Consider the following 27,137-nt stretch of genomic DNA (forward strand, 5'->3'; position numbering starts at 1 on the left):
CAAAAGGAAAGGTGGGGTATTATTTTTGATGATGATGAAGCTGTCTGAAGGATCAGATGTCAGTATGAGATACACCCACGTCATCAGAGTTTTCCTATGGTTTTTATGCATTTATTATATTTTTGTTAAGCTTATCTGATGTTATAAATATGTGCACATTTGGTCAGTTTGCTTGCCCACCCTTCAGTATTGCCCTGGCCCCTGCCTTATGCACACATTGGGGGTAAATCTTTATTTAAATAAACATTCCTAATTTGACCCTTAAAGATATTTCAGACTTTAGTGCCCTATCAAAGGACTGAGGTCACTGAAGATTTATTCCCATGTTATGATAAATGGATTATTTATACATATATAGCATACCTGGAGGTTTCACAGTTTAAACCCATTCCAACAAATACTCCTACCCCATTATGTTTCAGAGGCAGCACGCAGCGCCTCCCTCAGACCTCCCAGAAAATCCTACAGTTCTGACCTTGTTCTCAAACCGTCTCAAGTTGTAACTACCAACTGCCTCCTTTATTCATTTCTTCTATAGACCAAATTAGCACATTCGTTAGGATGGAGAGCAAAGGGGCATCCCATTCAGACATTTCCTGGCTATGGATGCAGTCCATCAATAATCTTCATAACAGAAGAGGCTAACCATGTGACCAGTTTGGCCATTTTAGCAGTCTTGTCTTAAACACACAAAAATCACTGGATGAGAAGCCTGGGGGTCATTTAGATCTACCCCCCCCCCAAACCCATAACAATATTGTGTTGGCCTTGTTTTTGTTTTTTAAAGCTAAGATTCCCAACAATCTTCATCAGATTTCAGAGCTTCCATCATCTATCAGGAACTGCAGCTTTATATTATTATTCTTCAATTCCTAGTCCTCTTGAGTTTAAACATTTTTAAAAGCATTTCCTATGTTTATAGGATCATTATTTTTTATTGTTATTTCTGCATTGGAAACCCTCACCATGACAAAGTAGTGATGTATGTGCACTTGGATGAATTTCTTTAATTCTCACTGATGAATGCCACGGGACTTCTGTGCAGCCTAAACAGATGTTTGGTGTGTTGTTGTTTTCAGAGTTCCACAATCAGCCTCCTTTCTCTCCTTGCTTGTACCATTCACTCGTTTCACAGTTTGCTGGCTCCAGTATCTGAGTAACCAGCAATTACAGGAAGCGATGCCTCTGTGACAACTAAATGGAAGTTTAGAGTTTTGTTTTGATTTTTCAAAGAACAAATTGTGCCATTTATTTTATACTATACTGAGCTTCTGCAGGGTCCACAAAAATCATCTGGAACATTATTGGCATATGACAGGAAGCGTTGTTTTGAAAAGCTCAGGCACCAGCCTCCGCAATATGAAGGGGGAGGAATGTGGGGCTAGGAATAAATAACAAGGACTTGGGGCTTCAAATACACAGAGCTGTATCCAACTCTCTAGCAGCACAGCCAGACTTCTGTTTCCTCTCCACACTCACACCCCAAATTTGATCCAGAGAGTCCCCCAACTCTCTAAAGCTGAATTTGACAGCACACAGGAGAGGGGCTGGAAGGGACAGGAAAGTCATCGCCAACATGTGCATGGGTATCTGCTGCACCACTGAATATGGCTCACAATTACTGCCTTGAACTTGAGCCCTTTCTTTGTGCCATTTATTCCAGGACTTTAAAGGTAAAGGATCCCTGGATGGTGGTGGTGGTTGTTTAGTCGTGTCCGACTCTTTGTGACCCCATGGACCAGAGCACGCCAGGCACTCCTGTCTTCCACTGCCTCCTGCAGTTTGGTCAAACGCATGCTGGTAGCTTCGAGAACACTGTCCAACCATCTTCTCTTCTCTTCTCATGAGGTGGCCAAAGTATTGGAGCCTCAGCTTCACGATCTGTCCTTCCAGTGATCACCTGAGATCGTGAAGCTGAGGCTCCAATACTTTGGCCACCTCATGAGAAGAGAAGACTCCCTGGAAAAAACCCTGATGTTGGGAAAGATGGAGGGTACAAGGAGAAGGGGACGATAGAGGACGAGATGGTTGGACAGTGTTCTCAAACCTACCAGTATGAGTCTGACCAAACTGCGGGAGGCAGTGGAAGACAGGAGTGCCGGGCATGCTCTGGTCCATGGGGTCACGAAGAGTCGGACACAACTAAACAACAACAAAAAATATGCTATAAGGTAATTTATGGACCTAATAGGTATCTAAAGTCATTTGCACATGGAGAATGTAGGCACCCTATATATAGAAATGAGCAAACCAGTGATATTTTAGGGAACAGGCCAGCAGGCGGGGCCCATTACTTACATCAAAGGAGCCTACACAACACAAAACACTGTTGCTGTATGTAGGTTTTATTTCTTTTTTATTGTATATTTTGGAAATGTACACCCATTTTTTTCCCATTAATTTTTTTGGGGGGCCCCAAGAGAGTGGGGCTCTAAGCTATAGACTGTTTAGCTTATACGTAAATCCGGCACTCACTGCATCTTCTGGGGCCCCCGATTTCACAGGTTACTTGCCCATTGCGTAAAAAGGTAGCTTTGTTTTGTCTAGCCTGCGTCTACCGTCCCTCTCACTTCACTGAATGACACACACACAGACCGAGTTCTAGTATTACCACCTTATTATTATAAAAAGGGGCTGTTACAATTCGAAGCCTGCCTCTCCACTGCTGCACCCCTCTGCCCAGGTTGGCCAACCATCCCTCCGGAACGACGCGGCGCTTCTTCCTTTTATGACGTCAGCATCTCCCGGCAACGGGAGAGAATGGTTGCCTTGGCGACGTAAACAATATAGGAGAACAATGGCAAAGGCAGAACGTCGAGACACCAAATCGTGTCTCTGGTGCAGAAGTGCAGCTGCGCTTGAACGCAGCTGGCCAAAGGGGCTTTCAAGACGCCGAAGATTCTTGCTTGCAGTTCAATGAAGCGTTTAAATGGGGCACATCTGAACTTTGTTTTCCTTCCTTGTATTTTTCACTTACGGTGTTGTTGTTTTCCTCCAGTCGCAACTGAGAATTCAGGGTGAGCTATGTGCTTTGTTAAACCTTATATGCATTGGTGAGAGATAGGTCTCTGAGTTGTCTGAAAGCAGGGAAGTCGGCAGGCTAAATGGATGTTTTTTAGGGGAGAATTACTGTGACTTTCGTGGAAGCATACCATATCCTCAAAAGAAACTAAACTCTTGTGGACTTTCCTCAGCGGTAGCATTACACAGGCACACACATCCGCAAATATTTAAAGTTGAAGATCCAGCTGCCTGTGGAATAAGTTTCCCTTCCAAAATATTTACATCTATGGTCATTCATCTGCCTCTTAAATTCCCGTCAGGGGGTTTAAAAATATTTCCAGTGTTTTCTCAGCCCAGTTGCTGTTTTTGCTCTTGACGGCTGATTTATATATTTGTACTTTTAAGGACAATCTGCTCATTCAAAGCACCAATATTTTAATGTTTATGTTTTGTGTGTGTAACCTTTCTGAGGGAGGGAGAAATTATAGACCTCGGGGGTTCAGGTTGCTCTTGACATTTGTCAGTTTGGCATTTAGAAGGCAATGCAATCTATTTCATTTCTTAAGATTTTTACATTGTAACCTGGGCTGAGCTTTTGGGAAAGAGCAGGCTATACTGAATAAGCATCTTTAATTTCTCTGCTCTGCAACTGGTTAAATATGATTAGTTTGCTTTTTTAAAAGGAAGTTAGCAGGCTGTGACTGTATACGGACTTAACTTGCAAGAAAAGCTGCACCCTATGCACATGGCGCTGTGGGTTAAAGCCTCAGCGCCTAGGGCTTGCCGATCGAAAGGTCGGCGGTTCGAATCCCTGCGGCGGGGTGCGCTCCCGCTGCTCGGTCCCAGCGCCTGCCAACCTAGCAGTTCGAAAGCACCTCCGGGTGCAAGTAGATAAATAGGGACCGCTTACCAGCGGGAAGGTAAAGGGCGTTTCCATGTGCGGCTCTGGCTCGCCAGAGCAGCGATGTCACGCTGGCCACGTGACCCGGAAGTGTCTCCGGACAGCGCTGGCCCCTGGCCTCTTAAGTGAGATGGGCGCACAACCCCAGAGTCTGTCAAGACTGGCCCGTACGGGCAGGGGTACCTTTACCTTTACCTTTTATGCCCTAAGTGACATTTGTGGGGAAGGGCTGTAGCTCAATGGTAGATTAAATCCTTTACCAGTAGAAAACCCCCAATTCTATCTTCTGCATTTCCAGGTAGGGCTGTGAATATCCCTCACCTGAAAACCTAGGGAGCTTCTGCCAGTCACTGTCAACAATACTGAACTAGCTGGATCAATTTTCTCACTTAGCATAAGGCAGCTTCTATGATCACATGCCCCTTTGAAAGAGTGGGTTTATCTCTGGGTAAACAAAGATCATGCAGCGTATCCCATTGAACACAGTGGGACTTCCTTCCCTGTAAACCTGATTTGGATTGTGTGCTGTATGAAATCTCGCAATGCTACTGTTTGTTAAGTAATTATTATCTTAAAGAATTACCTCAAAATATTATAATATGCAAAGCTAGTCTTGAAAATTAATTATATCCCACAAATTATAGGATTGGTTCTATCAGATGTAGTGATTTACTTGTAGTTCAGGTCCTGCAAAGACTTTATGTATATTTCATCAGGAACTTTGTTCCATTTCTCTGACTTAACTTGAATCAATTCAAATAGCTTGGAAAGATAAGACCTGTAGCTGTATGAGCATGCAAGTTTCACCCCCATAATATTTTAGTTCACTTTTGGTACACAGATATCACTACAATATAAAACAGTGCATAATGCTGTTAATTTGCAGTGTCCCAAGCACAGCGGAATGATGAGGAGTACGTGCCACATACTCTATATTACTTTATTTACACTTCAAAGCTGGTAGATTACAGAAAAACATCTTGCCTCTGCCGGAGCAGAGAAAGCATCCTCTCTCCTCTAAAGCACGGAGAGAACTCTGTGTGAACAGTGAAAAACAGGAAACCAGTGTACGTCACATCCAGTCTCCTTTCCCGTGAGAAAACCCAACAGCACAGACTGTGGAATGTAAACACCTGTCTCGTGATAAGCACTTCGCTGCACAGTGAAGAGAGCAGAAACCAACAAATGCATCCATGGGCATAGCCGGAGGGGGCAGCTGCCCCCTTGGATCAAGTGAAACAATAGAAATACTTATCTAACTGACCGATTATGTTGGTTCTGCACTCCAACAAAGTTCTGTCCCCACCACAACAAAAATCCTGGCTACGCCCATGAGTGCATCACAAACAAACAGAAGTTAAGGGCATTGGTCATACTGTAGTATTGAAAGAAGTACAGAATTTTTTTGCATGTGATTTTTCATTAAGAAGGACCGTTCCTAAATGTTTCATTGGAAGTGCTTGTATAAACTAAATATGCGCATATTGTAATAATAATTAATCACCAGGAAGAATAATTGCCTCAGCTGAAACAAATTGCAATTTTACATATTTGGGAGGAAAAATTGTACTTTCTCTGCTTCTTTGAGATGGGAAAACTTCTTAATGGAAACTTTTCCCTCAATCTTAAAAATTTTGGGTCCTCCTGTTCATTCAGCTGTGTGGGGCCCTGGACTTTGGCTCTGATGGCACAAATGACTTTGTGGTGGTCCCTTCAACAAGGCTGGGGAATCACTGCCTAATGAACATGACTACCCATGGCCCCTACCTAACCTTTGAAACCAAATCTCTGTTGCAGTGCATCAGATCCTTTTAAGCTTGCCATTAACATGTCTAAAATGATTATTCAGGCTTTTTGTGATTAATGTTTTTGGGTGCTTCCAGACAGTCACTATTTTTGGGTGGGATTCAATCACATATCTGCAAATTCAGGCTGCACAATTGTAGTTGTTTGGGAGGTCTTGGGCGACCAACCCTCTTCCCCAAAAGATCAGACATGTTGAAATAAGAGAAGCAATGAGGAAATGCACAGAAATATGAGGGATAATACATGCTTCCATGCAATGCCATCTAACTTCCCCACAAACTCATCCGAATGAATGCTCCTTAAATAGCCAATGCCATTTAATCTCCCTGCAAACTAATTAGGGTGAATGCTCAATAAGCAGATTGTCTGGAAGTGCCCTTGTGTAAGATATGTACCTTTAAAGCACATTAAAAAAACATTTTCTCCCTCAAAAAACTGGGCACTAAAGTTTGTAAAGGGTTGTTGTTGTTGTTGTTGTTCATTTCATTTCTAGACTGCTTTATATTTTTAAAGGCTGCTTGGAATTGCAGTTCTCTGAGAGGTAAGCTGCAGTGGCCAGAATTCTTTGATGTGGGAAAATGAGCTTTGAATAAGCTTTAAATATATAGTGTGCACACAGCCTCAGTAGTAGTTTTTACTTGTCCCTCTGAATATTTATATATCAATTTTATTTTATTTTCCTACAGAGACTGAGCAACATAGGTGCAGTTGGCTCTTCCCCACTCGCCTGGTGCATCAATTCTGTTTTTCTGCTTATGTTCTAGGAAGTGAACGCAGCATACGGTTTGGGGGAAACCAACGTCCAGTGTAAACCTTACCCTGTATTTTATTAAGGCAGAACGTCGCCAACATGTCTGTAGTCTCTTTTGCTCGTTCAGATACATCTCTGAATGCAGAGAGCTCTGAAGCAACTTACAGTAAGTTTTCTCTTTCTTTCTCACCACTTTAGTTAACTGGCTTGGCCCGTTTGGTTTGAAAACTCATGTCGTAATCTGAGGAGCTTCTGAAGAATACAGAAATCTCCAGGACGTAGACATTTGTGGGATATATATATTTATATGTCTGTACATTTTGCCTCATATCTAAGGTTCTATCAAGGCCTACTTAAAAAAAGGGACGGAATAGAAAGAAAGCTGGAGCACTAAATAAAGCCCACAGGGACTTGGTTAGCCATTACTGATCTGCACAGTCCTCATGATACAGGTCCTATCACTTGAGCATTAGTTCCAAAATGTGAAGCATTACCCGCACAGCCTCACTTCCTGAAACCTCAAGTATTTTTTTCCAACTCCTGAGATATCCATGACTAAGCGTGGGGTTGATTCTTATTGTTCCAGGAGAAAGACTGACATCTCGGCAAGTTGGGGATGTGTTTACAATTCCCTCAGTTCAGTCAGGTGAATCAAAACTAGGTAAGACAGTCTTGCAGATTTTTATTATTTCTGTTTTATAATTGCATATATGTTCCAGTTTTCCTATTAAGTTGTTCAAGCTGGCGTAGCTCCCCTTCTACCTTTTATCCCAGGGAACTCTGGGAACTGTAGCTCTGGGAGGTGGACATAAGGGTCTACTAAGAACTCTTAGTACCCTTAACAAACTACAGCTCCCAGAGTTCTTTGCAGGAAGCCATGGCCATTTAAAGCAACACCACAGTGCTTTAAATGCATGGTTTGAGTGTGGCCTTTGGTTACACAACCTGAATCCCACCTGCAAAATGGAGACAAGTCCAGAAGCAGCCTGGAGAGAAAGAGAGAGTAAAGGTGGAGATACCCTAATGCATGCGTGTCCGACCTCAAGTAGACTGTGATCTACTATTCAGCATTAAAAACTGGCAGTGATCTACCACACTCTCCCACTGCTGTGAGGGGTAAGGTGTTGGTGGCCAGAAAAAAACCCTTTCTTTCATTAGCACAGATTCACGGTGGATTCAGTCTCCGCCTTCTATGTATTGCCCAAATGGAGGCGACAGCTGATTAAGCCACAGGTTGCTCTGTATGGAGGAGGAAGAAAAGGCACTGTCATTTTATCTTGCCTCATCCCGAATTCAGAACATCGCCACCCCACACCCCAATTTCCTTTGCTCTCGAGGGGGAATGCTGCACCCTCTCCCCGCCACACGAGTGCAGTCCTGCAGCACCCAGCGAGGGCTGCCCAGCCAAAGGTGGCCTCCTTAGCAGAGTGAAGTGAGAGAGGCATGTGCTCCAGAGCTCATGGGACCGCAAGCGAAGGCGCAAGTCTGGCCTGGGAGGGCGGAGTGCAGACTGACTCCAGCTACAAAAGCAGAGGCTATTGAACATTGATATTATTGTTGTATCTTTGGTGTTAGATCTTATGATTTATGTGGAAATTGTTTCCATTTGGTTGTGTACTTTTTGATATGTTTTATTTATTGTTTAGGACTTTTCTTAGGTTTGTAATTATGTAAATCTTGTCATGTTGTAAGCCGCCTTGAGCATGGTCCAACTATGGAAAGTTGGGTATGTAAAAAATGGATTGATAATCAGATGAAAATATGAAGCTATAATATGTTAAGATATAGAATTAAGATAAAAACAAAGAGGGAAAGGATTTGCTGAATTAACCATGTGAACTGGAATACAAAAAAGGGAGGTGTGAGGAGGTCAGGAAACAAGTAAACAAAATATAAGATATGAAAAGATTGATTTTTTTCTTTTTTTCTTTTTTTCTAATTCTTTTTTTTATTTTCCAGGTATTGTGTATTTTTTTCGTATTTTTGTATTTGTAATTTTTTTCCTTTTTATTCTGTAATTACTTTCTTTTTTCTGTTTGTAAAACCCCAATAAATATCGTTGGGGGAAAAAAACAACAAAAAAATTAAAGGAAAAGAAACTGGATATACATTTCCAAAATATAAAATAAAAAACAACTATGGAAAGTTGGCATACAAATAAAATGATGATGAAGATGAAGAAGTCTCTCCCTCCTGCAGCCACTTCACAAGCCCCATTCAGCCCACCAGCTCATGGGAACACACAAGCAGAGGCACAGCTAATTTCCTTCCGCAGCCGAGCCCCGGCTGCGAGGGAGGAGCAAAGGCTGCCTGGCCATATCGTGATCGAAGGAAATCCATTCAAGGATCGATCTGTTGATCCTGATTGACGCCTTGGGCATGTCTGTCCCAATGCATCTCCATTAGCATGTCTGATGTGGTCCTGAATTGCACTGGACTTGAGGACGGTCAGGATCAATCTCATTCTGGCCTGCAAAGAAAGCTTAGGCACCAACTTTGCAGCAAATATAAAGCAAAACAAGAACAATACTCAGTTGCCCTAAAAGGGATGATGGGAATTGTAGTTCCAAAACAGCGAAAAGCCATTAATAATTTTGGGGGTTTTTGTTTTTGTTTTTTTTAAAAAAAGATTAATCTTCCTCAAATGGGGAGAAACAATACTTGTGAAGGGGGAAATACTTTGTTTTTATATGCTACATGCATATAAAATACAAATATTAGAATGTTGTATGTGAGAGAAGGGGAAGTCTCTTCTCAGGTGGTTCTTACCACCTGATATTCTTAGATTTTTTAAAGTTGCCATTTTAAAACAAACCTGCTGCTTTGTTAATTGGGGGTGTATGCAGTTCTACTCCATCAAATGTTGCTGTGTTTAAATTGATTTAATCCAAGCAATCGATCAGCTAAACATTGCAGCATTGCAATTAAATACAGAATCTTTCAGGTGTTGGGGTGCCATCCATCTGTGGTGGCTGTTCCACACATGCAGATCACCAATCAGTGGCGTAGCGTGGGTTGTCAGCACCCGGGGCAAGGCAAGTAATTTGCGCCCCCTAACCCACATGCCTGGCAACCCCCTCTCCACAGTGGGCGGCGACCCGGCGGCTCGGATTGGATTCGCACAGCAGTGAGAGAGAGTGAGTGAGCCAGGTAGGGGCAGAGAGCTGCGAGTGCGAGCGCGCCCCCCAGATGTTGCGGCCGGTGCGGCCGGCTCCCCCTGCACCCCCCACGCTACGCCACTGTCACCAATTAACATCATGCAAACTTTTTCCCCCTGAAGGGCAGCTGTTCCCCCCGCCCCCCACTTATAACTTCCTGTTTCTTGCAGCTTCTAGTCGTGCCACAGACTTTCAGTTAGACAAGAACCCGTTTAAAATCCCTTCGGATATTGATATCTTCTTGCTGCGAGACAGGCAGAAGGAAAAGGCAAGAGCGGTATGTACCAATCACAGGAGGTTCCTGGAGGAAATCTTTCTTGACCACAAGCAGTGTAGCATTATTGTTATTGTTTATTACATTTCTGTCTTGCCCAGAGGCAGCAAGGAGCAAAGCAATGCATTTTTAAAAAATTAAAATAAATTAACACAATTATAGACCATAGGATCAGGGAGCAAGTTGCGGGAACAATGCGTTCACATGCAGCGATTTTGCATATATCCAGGGAAATCTCTAAAATGAGGCTCTGAGCTCCTTGGAAAGTGAGCTGGACACAAATGTTATAAATAAAAAGTGTTCATAAAAATACAGTCCAACTGATCAAATTCTCTCTGTGCAGTACGAAATTAGATTCTAGAATATGCTGCCCTAAAATGTAGCGATAGCCACTCATTTATAGTACTTTTAAAAAGGGCATTAGCTGAATTCATTGAGGATAAATCTCTCATCAATTAGACAAGAGAGCCAAGTAGAACCTCCATGTTCAAAAGCAGTATACCTCAGAATACCCAATATGTTGGGGAGAAACTATGGGAGAGGGCTGTTTCCGAATCTGGAAGTCAGCAGCGCTGAGGTAGCCTGAAGTGCTGGTCTTGGGACTTAGAAGCTCAGCGCTGAGTTCTGAGATCATCTTTTGGGCTGTGGCTCTGTGTCTTGGATGCAAAAGATCTTAAGGTTCGACCCCCAGAATCTCCAGGTAGGACTAGAAAAGACCCTGGTGAGCAGCTGCCATTCAGTGCTGACAATATTCTGGCTCATTATAAGACAGCTTCCTACGTTCTTATGACTTTGCAAGTAGAACTATTTCGGTGTCAAGGCACGTGAGAATGCATATGAGCCATCACCTCTGGGACATCTTTCCCCCTTTATATTGTCACAATCGGCTCAGGCTTGAGTCTACAACCAATTTATGCTGTCTGGACATTCCTTTTTCCCCGTAAATAGTTTTTAATTTAATTTTAAAAGTATAAAATTATAACAATATCAAATACATACTCAGATTTAGAGATTTCTATGAATCTCCAGACTTCCCACCATCCCCTCCATGGTGCTATTGTCATCATTTACAACTGCGTATTATTTCATCATCCATATTTTAGGTCTATCCATATTATCCAAAGTCTTTGGTACATTACAAGTGGTGTTAAAATCCTGCTAAAGTTTTCATTTGTTTACAGTGGTCTCTTAGATAAATTATAAATCTTTCCCATTCTTTCTTGAAGCTTTTGTCTTCTTGGTTCCTGAACTTTCCGGTCAGTTTTGCCATTTTGTCAAACTCCAACAGCTTGATTTTCCATTCTTCTTCTTCTTTCCATCTCTGGGCTAACAGCATCCGTTAGGCGGTCGCTGCATACATAAAGAGTCTTTTCTGTTCCTTTGGAATCTCGGTATCTACAATTCCTAATAAAATTTGCTGTCTGGACATTCCTAACCAAAATAGGTGTTGGCTGTTAGAGGTTGGGCAGTCAGATCTGATTTTTGCAGAGGTTCCATTCATACCGGTCCCTCTAGTTGGTCACCATTGGCCACCACCACCACCACCACACACACACACACACACCGTATTTTTTGCTCTATAAGACACACCAGACCACAAGACGCACAATGCGCAGTGAAAGCAGCAATCCCTCTTGCTGTTCTGGCTTCTGGGATAGCTGCGCAGCATGCATTCGCTCCATAAGACGCACACACATTTCCCCTTACTTTTTAGGAGAGAAAAAGTGAGTCTTATAGAGCAAGAAATATGGTATATTCAAAGCAATCTTGGAGGTTACTGAAAACTGGATGGAGCAATAAGCCTACCCCCTTTTTACCCTTAGGAGCGAGAGCGAAGGAAGACTTTGAAGGTTCACGAGAAGATGACCTGCTCCACCCTGCAAGGTGCTAAACAATCTGGGTTCAAGAAAGAAATCCAAATGGAAGAGGAAGCGGAAGACAAAGAGTTGGCTGCGGAAGCAGAGCGCCTCAAAGCTCTCCGAGAAAGCATCTCTTGGAAGATAGCAGTCACTAAAGGTAGGGATCTTTACAGAAAGCGTCCAGATCAGGACACAACCAAGAGACTGACGGCAGTTTGAGTGACAGAACACACACTGCTTCAGCCTCCAGGCTCAGTTGCTGACACATCTCCAGTAACAAAAGACCTCAGGCAAAAACAACCCATGATGTGCAATTGCCTACATGTTTCTCCAGTATGTTTCATTTTTCAAACCGAAAGCAGCCATAGGATGTTGCAGTCTTTAGTAAAGGAGTGCCCCAGGGTTTGGGCATGCGTACACCCATGTGCTTGACCCTTTTCCTTCCAGCTTTTTTCCCATTCAGAATTGTGGGCACCTGCTTCCACAGAGAGAAAAGCAACAGTGGGTTAGGGGGCAGACGCTCTATGGGGGAAATATCCGTGAAGCTCAGGGGTGAGGAACCTTTGTTTTAAATCTGAGGGCCACATTCCTTTCTGGGCAACCTTTGGGGGGCCGCATTAGGTGAACAGGGCTAGATGTCAAAGCAGGCAGAATGCTGAATTTATGTTTAATCCAGGCATCCCCAACCTGTGGCCCTCCAGATGTTTTGGCCTACAGCTCCCGTGATCCCTAGCTAACAGGACCAGTGGTCAGGGATGATGGGAATTGTAGTCCAAAACATCTGGAGGGTCAAAGGTTGGGGATGCCTGGTTTCATCTTTACGTAGCAAGCTGATTTAAACAGATACTTACCCACAACCCTCTCTGTCCTCCATCCAGAAAAGAAAAAAGCAGGTTCAGAGTTCAAGGGCCTATTCCCAACTAGGCAATAATGCTCACGGAGGTTGTGAAGCTGCGCCAGTGAGGGGTGTAGCCTTGGGAAAGTCTCAAAGGCCAAATCTAGAGGCCAGGGCCTGAGTTCCTCCACCCCTGATGTAGCTGGTTGTAGACTCTTAGTTGCAAGTACATCTCAACTTCTTGGAGAATTGTTACTGATTCTCGAAACTCTCTGAACACAGCTTTTTTGCACATGGTCTGCCTTCGCTTCGCAGCTGCTTGTTCTATCTCTACTTTGCACAATTGTCTCTCTCCCTCCTGCCTTTCTTTCTTTTTCTAGACCAGGTCGTTGAAAGAGAGACCATGCATGACTACATCAATCAGAAACGGCAGATGTTCTTGCTGCAGGTATATGGCTTCAGTTTGGGTGGAATTTGATTCTGAGCCAGTGGAGGGCAGCAGTCAAAGCAATGGGCTTGGCTCGGGACAGCTGGCTTCAGGTCCCTGCTCAGTCATGGCACTCAGTGAGTGGACCTGGACAGGCCACTGTTTCCAACTTTAGAATGTTGTGAAGGTATAATGGACGAAGAGCAGGTTACAGTTGTGATCGTACATGTTCATGCTAGCTTTCTTCCTGCAGGGAGACTTTCATGTGAGAATAGAGTTAGATATAGTGGCTACTGCTGGTATCTTATAGTGGTAAGATCCTGAAAGGACTGTACCATGTGCTTATTTAATTAGCTAGGGTTGCCATACATCTGGAATTTCCCAGACATATCCGGAATACTGCAGTTGGAAGTAGTGTCAAGATGGAAATCGCTAAAAAAAAATGTCTGGGGAAATCCGGACATATGGCAACCACTGTCAGAGGAATAGGGGTGTGGGGGGATACGTCTGCTCTGGGTGCCATCCCGGGGGGGGGGACATTTGATTTATTTTGCATATATATGCCGCCTTTGTCTTCCAAGAATCTCAAGGTGGTGTACATGTTTCTCCTCCTTCCCATTTCATCCTCACAACAACCCTGTGAGGTAGGTTAGGCTAAGAGATGGTGACTGATCCAAAGTCACCCAGTGAGCTTCATGCCTCAGTGGTGTGTTGAACCCTATCCTATGTCAGTATCTGCTGTTCCCTATGACCTCTCCTTTGCAGGCCACAGACAGAATTGATCCAGCTCTAGGAAGCAATTATTTTACCTTGAAGAAAATGTATTTGATTGGGACTCAGTGGACTTGGGGTATAGACTTTGGACTCCCTACATGACTTTGGGGAGATAATGCAATCTTTTTGCATTGCATTTCTTTTCATACGTGACTTTAAAGGGTTGCTGAGCTGAGTCAAGAATCGTAACAAACACAATTCAGCAAGTCTCCAGTGTGGGCCAGTAATTTTTCTCTTCTTTTTGGCCTAAATTCCAGTATGCTGTAACAGTAAAGAAAGATGAGATCCAGAAGCTGGAAAACTTGGCCATTGAAGAAGAAGCAAAGCTGGAAAGAGCCGAGGAAGACCTTGAGAAGGATGCCGCCATGTTTGATGAGTTTCTGAAGGAGAATGATAGGAATTCTGCACAAGCCTTGAAAATGTAATGCTGGAATTTGGACTCCATACTGTCACATTAGATTTTGTGTGTGTGTGTGCGCGCGCGTGTGCGTGTGTGTTTTCCAATATACCCCCAGTATTTCCCTCCCCAGAATAATGAGAATGATGGGAATCAAATTGGGATTTAGAAATTGAGGGAGACGCATGGAATGGACTGGATCAAACCCCCGTATAAATCTATTCTGGCATTGACAAGAGAAAGAGCCCTCAAAATTGCACATGGCTGGTATTTAACACCTAGATGTCTAGCTTGTATAAAACCCAGCAGCTATCCTATGTGTTGGAGAGGGTGTCCCACTATTGGGGCATACAGAAATATGTGGTGGGAGTGTTCAAAAATAGAAAAATTCTGGGAAAATGTCATTGCAAAGATATCTTTGATTACATGGCAGACAGTTCCTATGTCTCCAGGGCTGGCATTGCTTAATTTGTACAGTCAGGACTCACCAAGAACTAGAAATAAATATCTTATAACCCATTTACTGACCGCGGGAAGAATGACCATAGCCAGAACATGGAAAACATTGCAAAGTTGACCATGGATAAGTGGTATGAAGCGGTCTGGCAGACAGCTTTGTTGGAGAATCTAACATGGAAACTGCAGGTAGAAAGAGGCTAAAAGAAAAACTCCTACACAGTAGGGGAAAATTTTATTGAACACACAGATAGTGAGGCACATGGGGGGGGGGTAGTGTTTGGGGTGGGTAACATAGTTTGGAATACTTGAAGTATACATTTTAACCTTTCAAATCGTTGCATATATAATGTATTCCTTCCTTTCAATGAGATTGGAGCACATGGTGTGTTGTTTTATGGTTTTTAAGATCACGAGAATGTTTGAAATATATGCTGTGGCAAATAAGCTATTTTTAAATGGAAACAAGAAACCGATAACCAGGGACTAAACTCCACATCAAGACTGAAGATGCCCGGAAAGGTGCATATGGGTGGGATTTTAAAAGGCCCCACATATCTTGCCAATGACTGCACACTCAAAGGCAGCACAAGTTTATTATGGACTCAGTCCTGCTCATGCCTACAAGTTTTTCCACAGGGTCCAGCATTCTCATCCAAATGCCACCCCATTCCCACCCTACCCCACAATTTAATCCAGATTTACAATGCCCATTTATCAGTTTTGCCTGTGGAAACTAAATATGGATTAAATGGAGGATATGGGGTGGGATTCTGAAGATGCAACTGCAAACTTACATACATGAGCAGTGCTGAGTCCAGATAAGGCTGCCATGCGGAAGAGCCATTGTATGGACAAGGCTGAGCTGGGAGGACATGGAGGCAAGGAAGCTGGAAGAAGCTTCTTTCTCTGTCTCTCTCCCTCTCCCTGAGCAGCTGCACCTGGCTTTTCAGGGAGAAGGACCTTTAGTCCCACCGCTGCTTCATCCCCTCCTGTTCTTCAGGTAACTGTTGTTTTGATGCCTTTTTCTTAGCGCTGAAAAGGAAACCAAAGCCAAGCTGGAAAAGATCCTTGAGATCCGAGAACTGACTGCGCAAATGATGAACATCCAAAGGTCAGAAATGTTTGGAAAATATTTGGAATTATTGTCAGTTATAGTAATTTTTTGTAATACCCCAGAGGCTATTTCTCCAATCCTGCAAAGATATCTGCACTGGTTGCTGATTTGCTACCAGGCCGAGGTGTTACTATTACTATATATACTTGGGGCCCCTCTTACCTGTGCGATCGCCTTGCCCTCTCAACCACTACAGTCTGTGGAACTGGTACCACATAATACCCATTCCACATCTGTGAGAAATCAACTTTTGACATGACACGAGGCAGACAATAATTTGATTAATCTGAAAAACTTGATTTAGGGAGAGTTTTGTTCCCCCGCCTTTATACGCGGGAGGCCCAACTCTGGCTGTTCCACAGCTTTCCCTGTTCCACACAGCAGCAGTGTGATGTAACAGTCTTCTTTTGAGGTAGAAAGTTTAGTAGTTGCTGAAATGAAGCAGACCCCTCTGTGGCTTTGCCTCTGCCAAGAGACAAAATACATGGTTTGAAATGGTCCAACCCTGGAAGCTTTTCCTCTGGGCAGCAGTGGAGCAAGCCGATTGGGTGCCTGGGGCAGGGCGCATGCCCTGTGCCCAGGAGCAGGGCCAGCCGTCCATGGGGTTGGGTCCAGCCGCCCACAGGGCAGGGCAACCTGGGGCAGGACATTCCATGGGGCCTCTGAGGAGACTGCCTGCCTCCTCCCACTAGCTGCCCTACAGCTGAGGGGGAGGCAGAGGGAGGACTGTTTGGGGCAGCATGGAGCCTGTGGGCGCCCAAGCCACTGCGTCACTCCCAGGAGAGACGCGTGGCTCATGTGCGCTGCAGGCCCTGCGGTGAGTGCCGCCCACCATTTTGTCACCCCCCTCAGCACTGACACCCGGGGTGGCCCACCCCCCCCTTCTTCCGCCCCTGCCTCTGGGCAGAGAAGACTGCAAATGACTCTGTTCATGGTGACTGGAACCTGATGGAACTTCTCCTCCTCCTCTAGCGAGATCGCCAGGTTTGAAGACACTATGCAGGAGTATGTAGTATTCAAGGACTTCCTCTTCCAGCTGTCCCCCAAAGAGTGGCGGGAGGAATATGAAAGAAAGCGAATGAAGGACAAAGAAAAAATGGTGAAAATTGTACCTGACAAAGATTTTGCACCTTCCAAAAGTAAGAGCGCCCAGCAAAGGACTGTCCATTGTTTGGGCACATGTGCACCTCCCATTTTATGGTTGTTTATGACAGATTAGCATAAAGGAATTGGGGAATAAGGAAAATAATCAAGCCAAGGCTAGATACTTCTCTGCTTTACTTTGAGGGGGTTCTTATTTTATGTTGGCAGTTTTAAATTGGTAACACTTCCTTTTCTAATTAAATACTAAATGCTGCATTCTAGCTGTCTGAAGGCCTTTTGTTAGAGCCCAATAGAGTCAGGAGAAGCACCGCTGACGTCATTGGTGCTTTCCCCCAGCTTTTTCTGCAGAGAATTTCATAAATGATACATGGTTGATTAAGGACATGGAAGCAGCTCTCCTGATCCCATGCTATCCACAAGACCACCCTTTGCTAGTCTGCTATCCTTATATGGTCAGATGATCCTAATAAATTTGGTATTACAGTGGTGCCCTGCAAGACGAATGCCTCGCAAGACGGAAAACCCGCTAGACGAAAGGGTTTTCCATTTTGGAGGTGCTTTGCAAAACAAATTTCCTATGGGCTTGCTTCGCAAGACGAAAATGTCTTGCGAGTTCCTGGTGTTTTTTTCCCTCCCCCCCCCCTTTTTCTAAGCCGCTAAGCCGCTTATCAGCTGATCCGCTAAGGTGCTTATCAGCTGATCCGCTAAGCTGCTTATCAGCTGATCCGCTAAGCCGCTTATTGGCTGATCCGCTAAGCCGCTTATTGGCTGATCCGCTAAGCCGCTTATTGGCTGATCCGCTAAGCCGCTAAGCCGCTAATAGTGCTAATCCGCTAATGGGCTTGCTTCGCAAGACGAAAAAACCGCAAAAGGAAGAGACTCGCGGAACGGATTCTTTTGGTCTTGCGAGACACCACTGTATTTGGTCCTCTTCTTGTGGGCGTGGCTGTGGGAGCTCTCTTGCTGAGCTCCTGTACTTCAACATTTACCACCACTGCACATAGCAGAACTAGGAGAATTTAACAGCAGACTGAAACCAGTAAAGGAGAGTCGATTTGCTATCCAGGGGCAGGCAGTTTCACAGTCTGGGTGCTACAACTGGTGAGGCCCTGGCAGGGCTGGTGTGTACATTGAACAACAGGGACATAGGTGGCACTGTGGTCTAAACCACTGAGCCTCTTGGGCTTGCCGATTGGAAGGTCGGCGGTTTGAATCCGCATGATAGGGTGAGCTCCCATTGCTCTGTCCCAGCTCCTGCCAACCAAGCAGTTCAGAAGCAAGCCAGTGCAAGTAGATAAATAGGTACCGCTGTGGCAGGAAGGTAAACAGCATTTACGTGCTCTCTGGTTTCCGTCACGGTGTTCAGTTGCGCCAGAAGCGGTTTAGTCATGCTGGCCACATGACCCAGAAAGCTGTCTGTGGACAAATACCGGTTCCCTTGGCCTGAAGTGAGATGAGCGCTGCAACTCCATAGTCACCTTTGACTGGACTTAACCATCAAGGGGTCCTTTACTTTTACTTTTACCTACATAAAAGCTCTCTCATGACACACCATTAGGCTCACCTACCTGTCAGAAAGTCCTGTGAACTGTAGGGGGAAAATATGTATACACCTCTACTCAGAAGGAATCCCCATTGAGTTCAATTGCATGAAATGTATTTGTCTGTATAACTTAAGGCGCATATTCCCTTCTCCTGCTCAGGTCGGGATTGGCAGCAAAGGAGGAAAAGCCGATCACTGCCAAAGCATTCCAGTTTTGACCTGTCTGGGATAGATTTGAGCTCCTCCAGGACTCAAAGCCAAGTTTTTGCTAGAAGGGACTCTTTTAGGCTCAGCCAGGTGTCTTCAAGGCAGAACCTCAGATCCCAGCTTGGCAAAAGATCGTAAGTGCAAAAGGGGAAGGAATTATAAAGGCAACATCACTGGCCCACATACAATCATGCCTGTGATTTAAAAAATAAATTAAAAAATAAAGCTCAGTCTGGAGGCCCTGCCCAGAGGTGCCAGGTTGGCAACTCTTGGTGAAGTGATGAGGCTGGTAAAAAGTGGCACACAGGACAAAAGAGAACTTCTGTAGTGACAAAATAACTAAGGGAACTAACCAATTTACTCTACAATCCTACACTCACTTACCTGTAAGTCTAATTGAACTTAATGAGACTTACTTTTGAGTAAGCTAGTATAAGCTTGCAGTTAATTGCGACACAGTAGAACCTCGACTTACGTTACCCTCGGGTAACGTAAACTTTGGGTTGCGAAAGCGGCAAACCCGGAAGTATTTTTATGGGTTTCACCTCTCGCGCATGCGCAGAAGCTCTCTACCGCCGTGCATGCACAGAAGTGAGATGCGGCTGGACCTCTGGAATGGATCCTGCCCGCAACCATAGGTACCACTGTATTTTGTTTTCATTGTGTGCTTTATTTTCCGCTGTTATCGCTTGCCACAAGCTCTTGAAAGGGGCAGGGCTAGAAACTGATTTCTATTGTATTTTTAAATCTCAAGTTATCCATTGTTATGGTCACGTTGTGCAAGCATCTAACTTAGAAATAACCTTTGCAGGAGCATTGCAGGAGACAGGGAAACTCCAGAGATTCCGTCTGATGATGATGACGACGACGAGGTTAGTAACCTTGAAACCAACATATTGAACGTATTCCTTTTGATTTACAAAATGGGGATTTGCTGCTTGTGTTTCGTTTGGCTTACTCAGAAGTAAGTCTCATTAAGCTCAGTTAGACTTACTCACAGGTAAGTAAGTGAGCATAGGAATGTAGTGTAAATTAATTAGAGCCCTGAACTATTTTGTCCTTGAGCTAAATAAAGCCTAAGGAGACTAAATAAGGCATAATACTACAGTTTGTATTACACAGTAAAGCATAAGGTTACCAAGCAAGACCCCTGTGGTTGCTAGGAGTCCCCTGGACAACAATGGACACAGCCTCTGACAGCCTGGGTGCCGCATCGCAGGTCTAAGTTTCAGGGTCTGAGCTTTTCCAGCTCTATGACATCTGGGGCTCCTTTCTTATACAGTGGTACCTCAGGTTACATACGCTTCAGGTTACAGACTCCGCTAACCCAGAAATAGTACCTCGAGTTAAGAACTTTGCTTCAGGATGAGAACAGAAATCGTGCTCCAGTGGTGCAACATTAGTGGGAGGCCCCATTAGCTAAAATGGTGCTTCAGGTTAAGAACAGTTTCAAGTTAAGAACGGACATCCGGAATGAATGAAGTTCTTAACCTGAGGTACCACTCTACTGTATAGTGTTGCACTATGCTGGCGAGGCTAATTGGTGTCTTCATATCCACATGCATACCCTCCAACATTTTGTGGCAAAAATTTGGGGCATCTCCCCCCATCCCCATATCCGTCATTTGCCCCTCCCTGCCACTGACCCCTTCCTTGCTCATTTGCTTTCGCTCTCCTCCCCTCTCCTCTCTTCCCTTTGCTGTCTTCAGCTTCCTGCTCATGAGACGCAGCATGGCTTGGTACAGCCTCCAGGAAGGTCACCCTGCCCACCCCATGCTGTACCGGGAGATGCAGCCCGCACCACACTGAGAGACACAGCGCAGCCTGGAGTAGCCTCTGGGGAAAGTGGAGCATCCCAGATTGGTATTAGAAGCCAGGGCAGCTTCTGTTAATTCAGGATGTCCCAATTAAATTGGGACACTTGAGGGGTCTGCATGTTAGACACCACTGGCCTTAACATTCCTTAACTATCCTGGTGACAGTGGCACAAAAGCAGCAGTGTGAGAAATGGGCTCGGCCTATTTTAAAAGGATATCCAGCCAGCTGTTCAGTTTCTCATTTGATCCTCCCTTTTAGCCCACCACTCGTTTCTGCTAATTAAATGCTGACTAAAAGAAGCCATACTAACTCCTGCAACGGTAGGTTACAATAGGATAATAGCAATGCAAGACTAGGGCCCAGACCTGCTCTTAGGCATCAGACCGAAGCATGAGAGGGGCAATTGCAGGCATCAGTGTAACTCAGGGGTCAGCAAACTTTTTCAGCAGGGGGTCGGTCCATTGTCCCTCAGACCTTGTGGGGGGCCGGACTATATTTTGGGGAAAAAATGAACGAATTCCCATGCCCCACAAATAACCCAGAGATGCATTTTAAATATTCTACTCATGTAAAAACACGCTGATTCCCGGACCGTCCGTGGGCCGGATTTAGAAGGTGAGTGGGCCAGATCCGACCCCTGGGCCTTTGTTTGCCTACCCCTGGTGTAACTCCTCAATATATCAAAGGCATATTGGGATACACATTTTATTTGCAGCAAAGGAGAACATGCATGTTGTAGTTAACCATACACTAATCTCTCCTGTCGTGCATATTCTCCTGTGTGCATAACAGAAAGGACTCCTTGATGCTAACATTTTCCTTTGCAGGAACCGGTGTTGTACTTCACAGATCCACACCAACTGCTGAATCTGTTCACTGAGTTGGAAGAACAAAACTTGTCCCTAATTCAGAATTCTCAGGAAACAGAGGAAACCCTTGATGAACTTCGGCATACCTTGGCTAATACGCGGAATAAAATGTAAGTGATAAAAGGACATTGCCCACAGTGAATTTGCACAATACATAGATGCTTTTGCATCGTGAGTGGTTTCCAATTTATATCATCAAAATCTATTCTGAGATGCACAGACTGGAAAAAGAGATTTCATAGAGCATATGACCAGTTTCCCCATTAAACTTTGGAGAGGGGGTGTTTCTCTATGATAGAATCCACGCAACTTTCATTCATCCAGTGCCAGATTTATGTATAAGCTAAACAGTCTATAGCTTAGGACCCCTCTCTCTTGGGGGCCCCCCAAAAAATTAAAGGAAAAAAACCTGCATGTACATTTCCAAACTATAAGATAAAAAAAATAAAAAATAAAACCTACATACAGCAACAGTGTTCTGTGTTGTGTAGGTTCCTATGGTGTAAGTAATGGGCCCTGCCTGCTAGCCTGCTCCCTAAAATATCACTGGTTTGCTCATTTCTATATATAGGGTGCCTACATTCTACATGGACTGGTTGCATGGCAACATGTGCAAATGGCTTTAGATACCTATTAGGTCCATAAATTACCATATAGCATATATTCAACAACAACAAAAACGACAATTTGTTGTTGACAAAGGACAGCTGGACATATAAAGGGCCCCATTACTTTCAGTAGCTTAGGGCCTCATCAAACCTAAATCTGGATCTGCATTCATCTCATGAGGACCTTGTATTAGGATTCCCGTGCTTGCATAATAGAGACGTCATTTCCTCATGCCAAAAAAATCCAGATTATCTAATACCTGTTTGCTAGGAAGCTGAATGTAAGTGAAGTTTCATAGTTAACCTGCCTGCAGTTGTTGCACATGATTAGCACATGGTGTGAAAATAAAACATATCAAAACTCCTTTAAAAAAAATAAAATATGTTTTCTTCTGGACCAGGGACCGTGAAATAGAGCAACTGAAGCAGCTTACAGTCACTCTTCAAGCCAACATTGTCAAAGAGGAGGAGACTGCAGCAGACCTCGAACTCAAATCCCGAGTCTTTTCCTTTGGAGAATACAAAGCTGACGTTCAGGTATGTGTCTGAATTAAATCGATGACTAAACAACCTTGGCCAGGAGAAGAACAGATAACATGTGCCTGGAGATTGTCGCTGACGGGAGCTAGACACCTTTTTCTCTGGTGGAGAATAATACTGGAAGTGTTACTCCGGATGAATTGCTGTGGAAGGGATGTGGTAGTTCCAGTCCCAGGTTCGTGGAGGTTAATACTGACACCTGCCCGCAGGACAAAATGTTGGTGAGCTTGCATCGAAAGGTGCTGGAAGTCTACCGGCGCTGCATTGGAGAAAACGAGGCAAACCTGGGAACCCTGCAGATGCTAACTGTGATTGAGCACCAGCTGGATGACTTACTCGAGTGCCTGGAGAGGATCCCTCCAGCCAAGATAGAACAAGCCGAGAAGGCCAAGGAGAAGGAGCGAAGGATGAGGTCTGACAGGGGCTGCCCACTTCTTTGGGGAAGGGGCAGAGGGCACATTTGGAGGTTGGGGGAGGAAAGTCCTGTGGGCACCAGTCACAAAATGGCTGCCAAGGCATAATACAAAACAGCTGGGGAAACAAACCCAGCCAGATGGGCGGGGTATAAGTAATAGATTATTATTACTATTATTTAAAGAAGAGAGACAGCACCATCACTTCCAAGGGGAAAAGGGCACCTCATCACCATGCTCACTCGAGAGAGAGAGAAGCTCTTCGTTCTTTATTCAGAACAGGAGTGTAGATGATGGTGGTGGTGGTATTATTATTATTATTAATAATAATAATAATTATTGACCCAGCCACTCTGAGCGGTTTCCAACATATATAAAAACATAAGCAAACATGAAATATTAAAATGCTACCCTGTACAGGGCTGCCTTCAGTTGTCTTCTAAAGGTTTTTTAGTTACTCATCTCCTTGACATCTGATGGGAGGGCGTTCCACAGGGCGGGCGCCACTACTGAGAAGGCCCTCTGCCTGGCTCCCTGTAGCTTCACTTCTCGCAATAACTATGGGCATGTTTAAGGAGGTGCGTTCAATGTAGGAGAAACTGAGCCAGTGCAAATAAGATCTGAGCAGGAAGACCACACCTTCCGTCTTCCGCATTGTGGATTTACGAGGGCGTCTTTCCTGGGTACCATTCACGGATGCTATTGCAGGTACTAGTGAGCACCCTGGCACCTGCAGGCACCATACTGCCTTATTGTCTCCAGTCCAAGTGAGAACATAAAGAAAACTTGACCTGTGATGGAAACTGTGCTGTCTCTGCAAAGGAGGCAAGGCCTGCCAGATACTGTTAGTTGCTTGTCAGTCCTACTGTTTAAACATACTTAAAACTAAATCAGTTGATTTATTTAAAAAATGCAACCTGAGAAATAAAATTAAGGCACAGAGAAAAAAATTCACCCCATTTTTGAAGGCTGAACCACAACTGCACAGCTCAGAAACTTGTGGCAGATTCTGACTTAAAACTTTGAACTACCTCTGTTCAATTTACTTGGAGAAGAGAATGTGCCAATGCCCAGTTTTAAACTGGGATTCAAAGCACAGGTGCATAGACAATTGTTCGCTTTCTCCTTCTGGTAGCAGCTGTCTTCCTCTGATAGACAGGGGCTTTTGTCACAGCACCCCATAAAGAGCCAAGGGGCTGTGGCTCAGTGGGAGAGCATCTGCTTTGCATGCAGGTCACAGTTTTTAAGCCCAGTGCCTCCAGTTAGGGCTAGCAGAGAAGCCGTGTCTGAAATGCTAGGAGAGCTGCTGCCAGTCAGTGTAGACAGTACTAAGCCAGATAGGCCAATGGTCTGACTCAGTAGAAGACAGCTTCTTATATTCTTAAGGGGCTGCCAGCAAAAAAAAAAAGGGGGGGGATTGGTCCTGTTTTTGTGTGTACATGGAAGCACATGGCATGGAAACGCCCGAGTCCCAGTCCTTGTGCTAATTCAGCTTAATAGAAATCTAATCAGATAAAGTTGGCTTACATGACGTGTACTTCTAGCCCTTAATCTGTTTCCTTTATTTTGCCAGGATGAGAGAAGAAAAGATAAGGCAGCAGAGGCTTTTACAGGAAGAGAGGCTGCAGCGTGCACTGGCAAGAGCACAAGCCGATGTTAAGAGAAAGGTAAATCCAGCAATTCCAGACAACTGGTCCTTGTGCACTAACTTGATTTCAGAATTGCAGCCGGCGCACAAACCTTTCTGCTCAGTCTCCTCCTGTAAGCCCAGTTCCACTAAATGGTGGCTATAAAAAGGACAGGGCTTTTACTGAAACACTGCCTACATATGCCCATTGCTTGGAAGAACAAGGGATGTTTGCCCAAAGAAACTTGATGGGCAGCTTCACTTGCTACAAGTGCACTTAAACTTACTAAGAGGTTGAGCACTCAGCAATTCAACAAGTTTTCTTTAGGCTTGCTGAGAAAAGCGTGGGTTCTTGCACAGGGTAGTGGAACAGCCTGAGAAGGCCCTCGGACATCTCCGCTCTGGGCTATCCCACTTCCTTTCAAGGAGTGTGTAAAATACAGAGATTGCAGTTCCCCATGCCTGGGATGGACTCAAGCAGCAGTGGTGATGGTGAGAGAGTAGGTGTAGTAGTATGACAGTAGGTGGAGCTCGAGCCAAATGAGATTCCTGCATTGCAAGGGGTTGGACTAGATGACCCTTGGGTCCCTGCCAACTCTACAATTATATGGCTATGCTCTGCCTCCATATTCAGAGCTCCTGTATTTGCGAAGATTACTAGATGAACAAGAGAAATCTGCTTGACTGGGTGTTACATATTTTACTTTGTAATGCAGAACAAGCTGTGCTGACCAGGCAAAGCTGTTTTTAGCAATTTGGGAACCAATAAGAAAAAAAGGGGGGGTGAATTTCATAGAAATGTTCTGGGAACAGCTGATTGACTGATCTTACTATTTCTATAAGGTGACCAAATGTTTGTCCTCCCTCCAGTTGTTTTTTAAGCACCTGGTAGCAGACAGGTTATCTTCTCTTAGCACTTCAGCCATTTATTGGGGCCTAGGCTGCAAAAATGTCGGTGGGAACCTGCTTTGAACTTATAGCTTCTCTCTGCTGCCTGCTCCTTTATCAGTTATTAATCCTTTAGAGACCTATCATCTTACACCATTACTGCTAAGCTTACACAGCTTTTGGGGGTCTTTGTTGAAAACTCCATTAGTCCAAGTATACAATGCTCACTGGATCACCCTGTGATGTGCTAGTGGAAAACCCTGTGCGATTTTAAGAACAGTAGGATCTTTGAGGTTTAAAAAAGCAAGAGCTTATCACATCCACTTAGAGCAGTCTCACCTTTCACTTTCCATCTGCTGTTGTTTTGTAAGGCACTTTCATGAGAAGCTGCCTCTTGAGCCAAAGTAATGGGAATGCAAAGTTGGACACACTGTTTGGCAACCCTTCCCTCCCCCAATAAACCATGGCTGTAAAGTGGTATAGTGAGTGCAAAACCAGCTTGGGCATATGGCTGAATGGTGCCAATCTGCCCTTTGCTTGTTATTGAGTGTGCTTTCTGTTACAAAAGATGTGGTTGTAGCACAAGACAATTTTGTCAACTTTCTCTTGCAAGAGTTGCTACCTCAAAGATAACTTCTGATAGCAGTGTTAGTTCCAGACCTCCTCCTCCCTTTTGCATGCCTCCTAAGAATAGCAGCAGCATCTTAATTTGCAGCAAAATGCTAACAGGATAATGAACCATCTACAGAGGGTTATTGGGTTGTTAGGAGGCAGTAGCACCACATACTCTGGGAGAGGGGAATGTAGAATGAAGACAATGCAGCATCCTGCAGATGTTGCTGGACTCCAACACACAACATTCCTGCCTGTTCATCATACTAGCTAGAGCTGGTAGGAGTTGGAGTCCACCAACATTTTCAGGGCCACAGGTTAGCCACCCCAAGGATAAAGGTGCAGCTGTGCATCCTTTCTAGAGCTGCTACATGCATCAGCACTTTTGTTTCTGCTCTTTCAGAGAACCATAGAAGAAACCACACTGGTGGTGGTTCATCTTTTTCTTCAGCAAAAAAGAGCAAATACTGCAGTTGGCTCTGCTTTTGCAGATGTACTTTTTAGATTTTTTTTTTTTTAAAAAAAGTACACTTAGAACTTATGGCTTCGGTATAGTTTTAAATATCGCCATTTGCACACCACACATGAAAATTACTAAGGGTTCTTCTGATGCCTGTCTTTATTGTGTCTTTTAGTCTGGCAGAAGGTTGGTATTCCGGTCTGAGCCTCCTGCCTACAAAGAAAAGGAAGATGAGGATCAAGGACTCATAGACAAGGAAAAGGAAGAGCTACTCTACTACTTTACTTAACAGCCCTGAAACTGTAAGAAATGGTGGAGAAATGTTTTGGTAGTTAGTACACTTTATCAATAATTTGTTCACTACTTTCATCCCATTTCCTCATTCTGGTTACATGTACAGCCCCCAGTAATCCAGGACAGACTACAAATCAGCTTATACACTGCTTTTAGTTGGACAATTCAGTTTTGCCTTTTTGTAAATAAAACTGCTTTTTTAAAATCTAACAGGCCACCATGGTTAGCAAGAGCAAGCAGTCCAATGCTTTGATTTCAGTCTTGAGTCCTGGAGATACAAAAATGAAAGGATTTCTGCTATTCAGAGATTTCAAGGCTCCAAAATTAGAAAGGTGTTTACAACTTTGCTTCTCTTGCGGTTAAGCAGCATCCTGATTGGAAACAACAAAAAACAAC

General features: G+C 44.3%; 1 protein-coding gene across 2 annotated transcripts; it reads left to right on the forward strand.

The window, feature by feature from the left end:
* Positions 1–2,773: 2,773 nt before the first annotated feature.
* Positions 2,774–26,951, forward strand: CFAP100 (cilia and flagella associated protein 100). 2 transcript variants are annotated; one of them, XM_079964552.1, is made up of 17 exons: positions 2,774–3,017; positions 4,203–4,336; positions 6,475–6,627; positions 7,048–7,122; positions 9,790–9,896; positions 11,717–11,909; positions 12,968–13,035; positions 14,046–14,209; positions 15,675–15,755; positions 16,731–16,897; positions 18,566–18,746; positions 19,424–19,484; positions 21,258–21,409; positions 22,309–22,444; positions 22,657–22,859; positions 24,434–24,527; positions 26,623–26,951. In XM_079964552.1, the coding sequence occupies exons 3-17, from the start codon at positions 6,561–6,563 to the stop codon at positions 26,734–26,736; spliced, it is 1,863 nt and encodes a 620-aa protein (XP_079820678.1). In that variant the 5' UTR covers positions 2,774–3,017; positions 4,203–4,336; positions 6,475–6,560; the 3' UTR covers positions 26,737–26,951. The 2 variants fall into 2 exon arrangements, with proteins under 2 accessions (XP_079820678.1, XP_079820677.1); XM_079964551.1 differs by lacking the exon at positions 4,203–4,336.
* Positions 26,952–27,137: the final 186 nt, after the last annotated feature.

The sequence above is a fragment of the Podarcis cretensis genome (genome assembly GCF_951804945.1).
Source record: "Podarcis cretensis genome assembly, chromosome: 2".
Taxonomy (NCBI): Eukaryota; Metazoa; Chordata; class Lepidosauria; order Squamata; family Lacertidae; genus Podarcis; species Podarcis cretensis.

Bases quoted from the DNA above. Each gene is read 5' to 3' on its own strand.
- CFAP100 (XM_079964552.1), top strand. From the start codon at position 6,561: ATGTCTGTAGTCTCTTTTGCTCGTTCAGATACATCTCTGAATGCAGAG. The intron at 6,628-7,047 runs GTAAGTTTTCTC...TTATTGTTCCAG, and splicing joins GAGCTCTGAAGCAACTTACA to GAGAAAGACTGACATCTCGG. The intron at 13,036-14,045 runs GTATATGGCTTC...CCTAAATTCCAG, and splicing joins GGCAGATGTTCTTGCTGCAG to TATGCTGTAACAGTAAAGAA.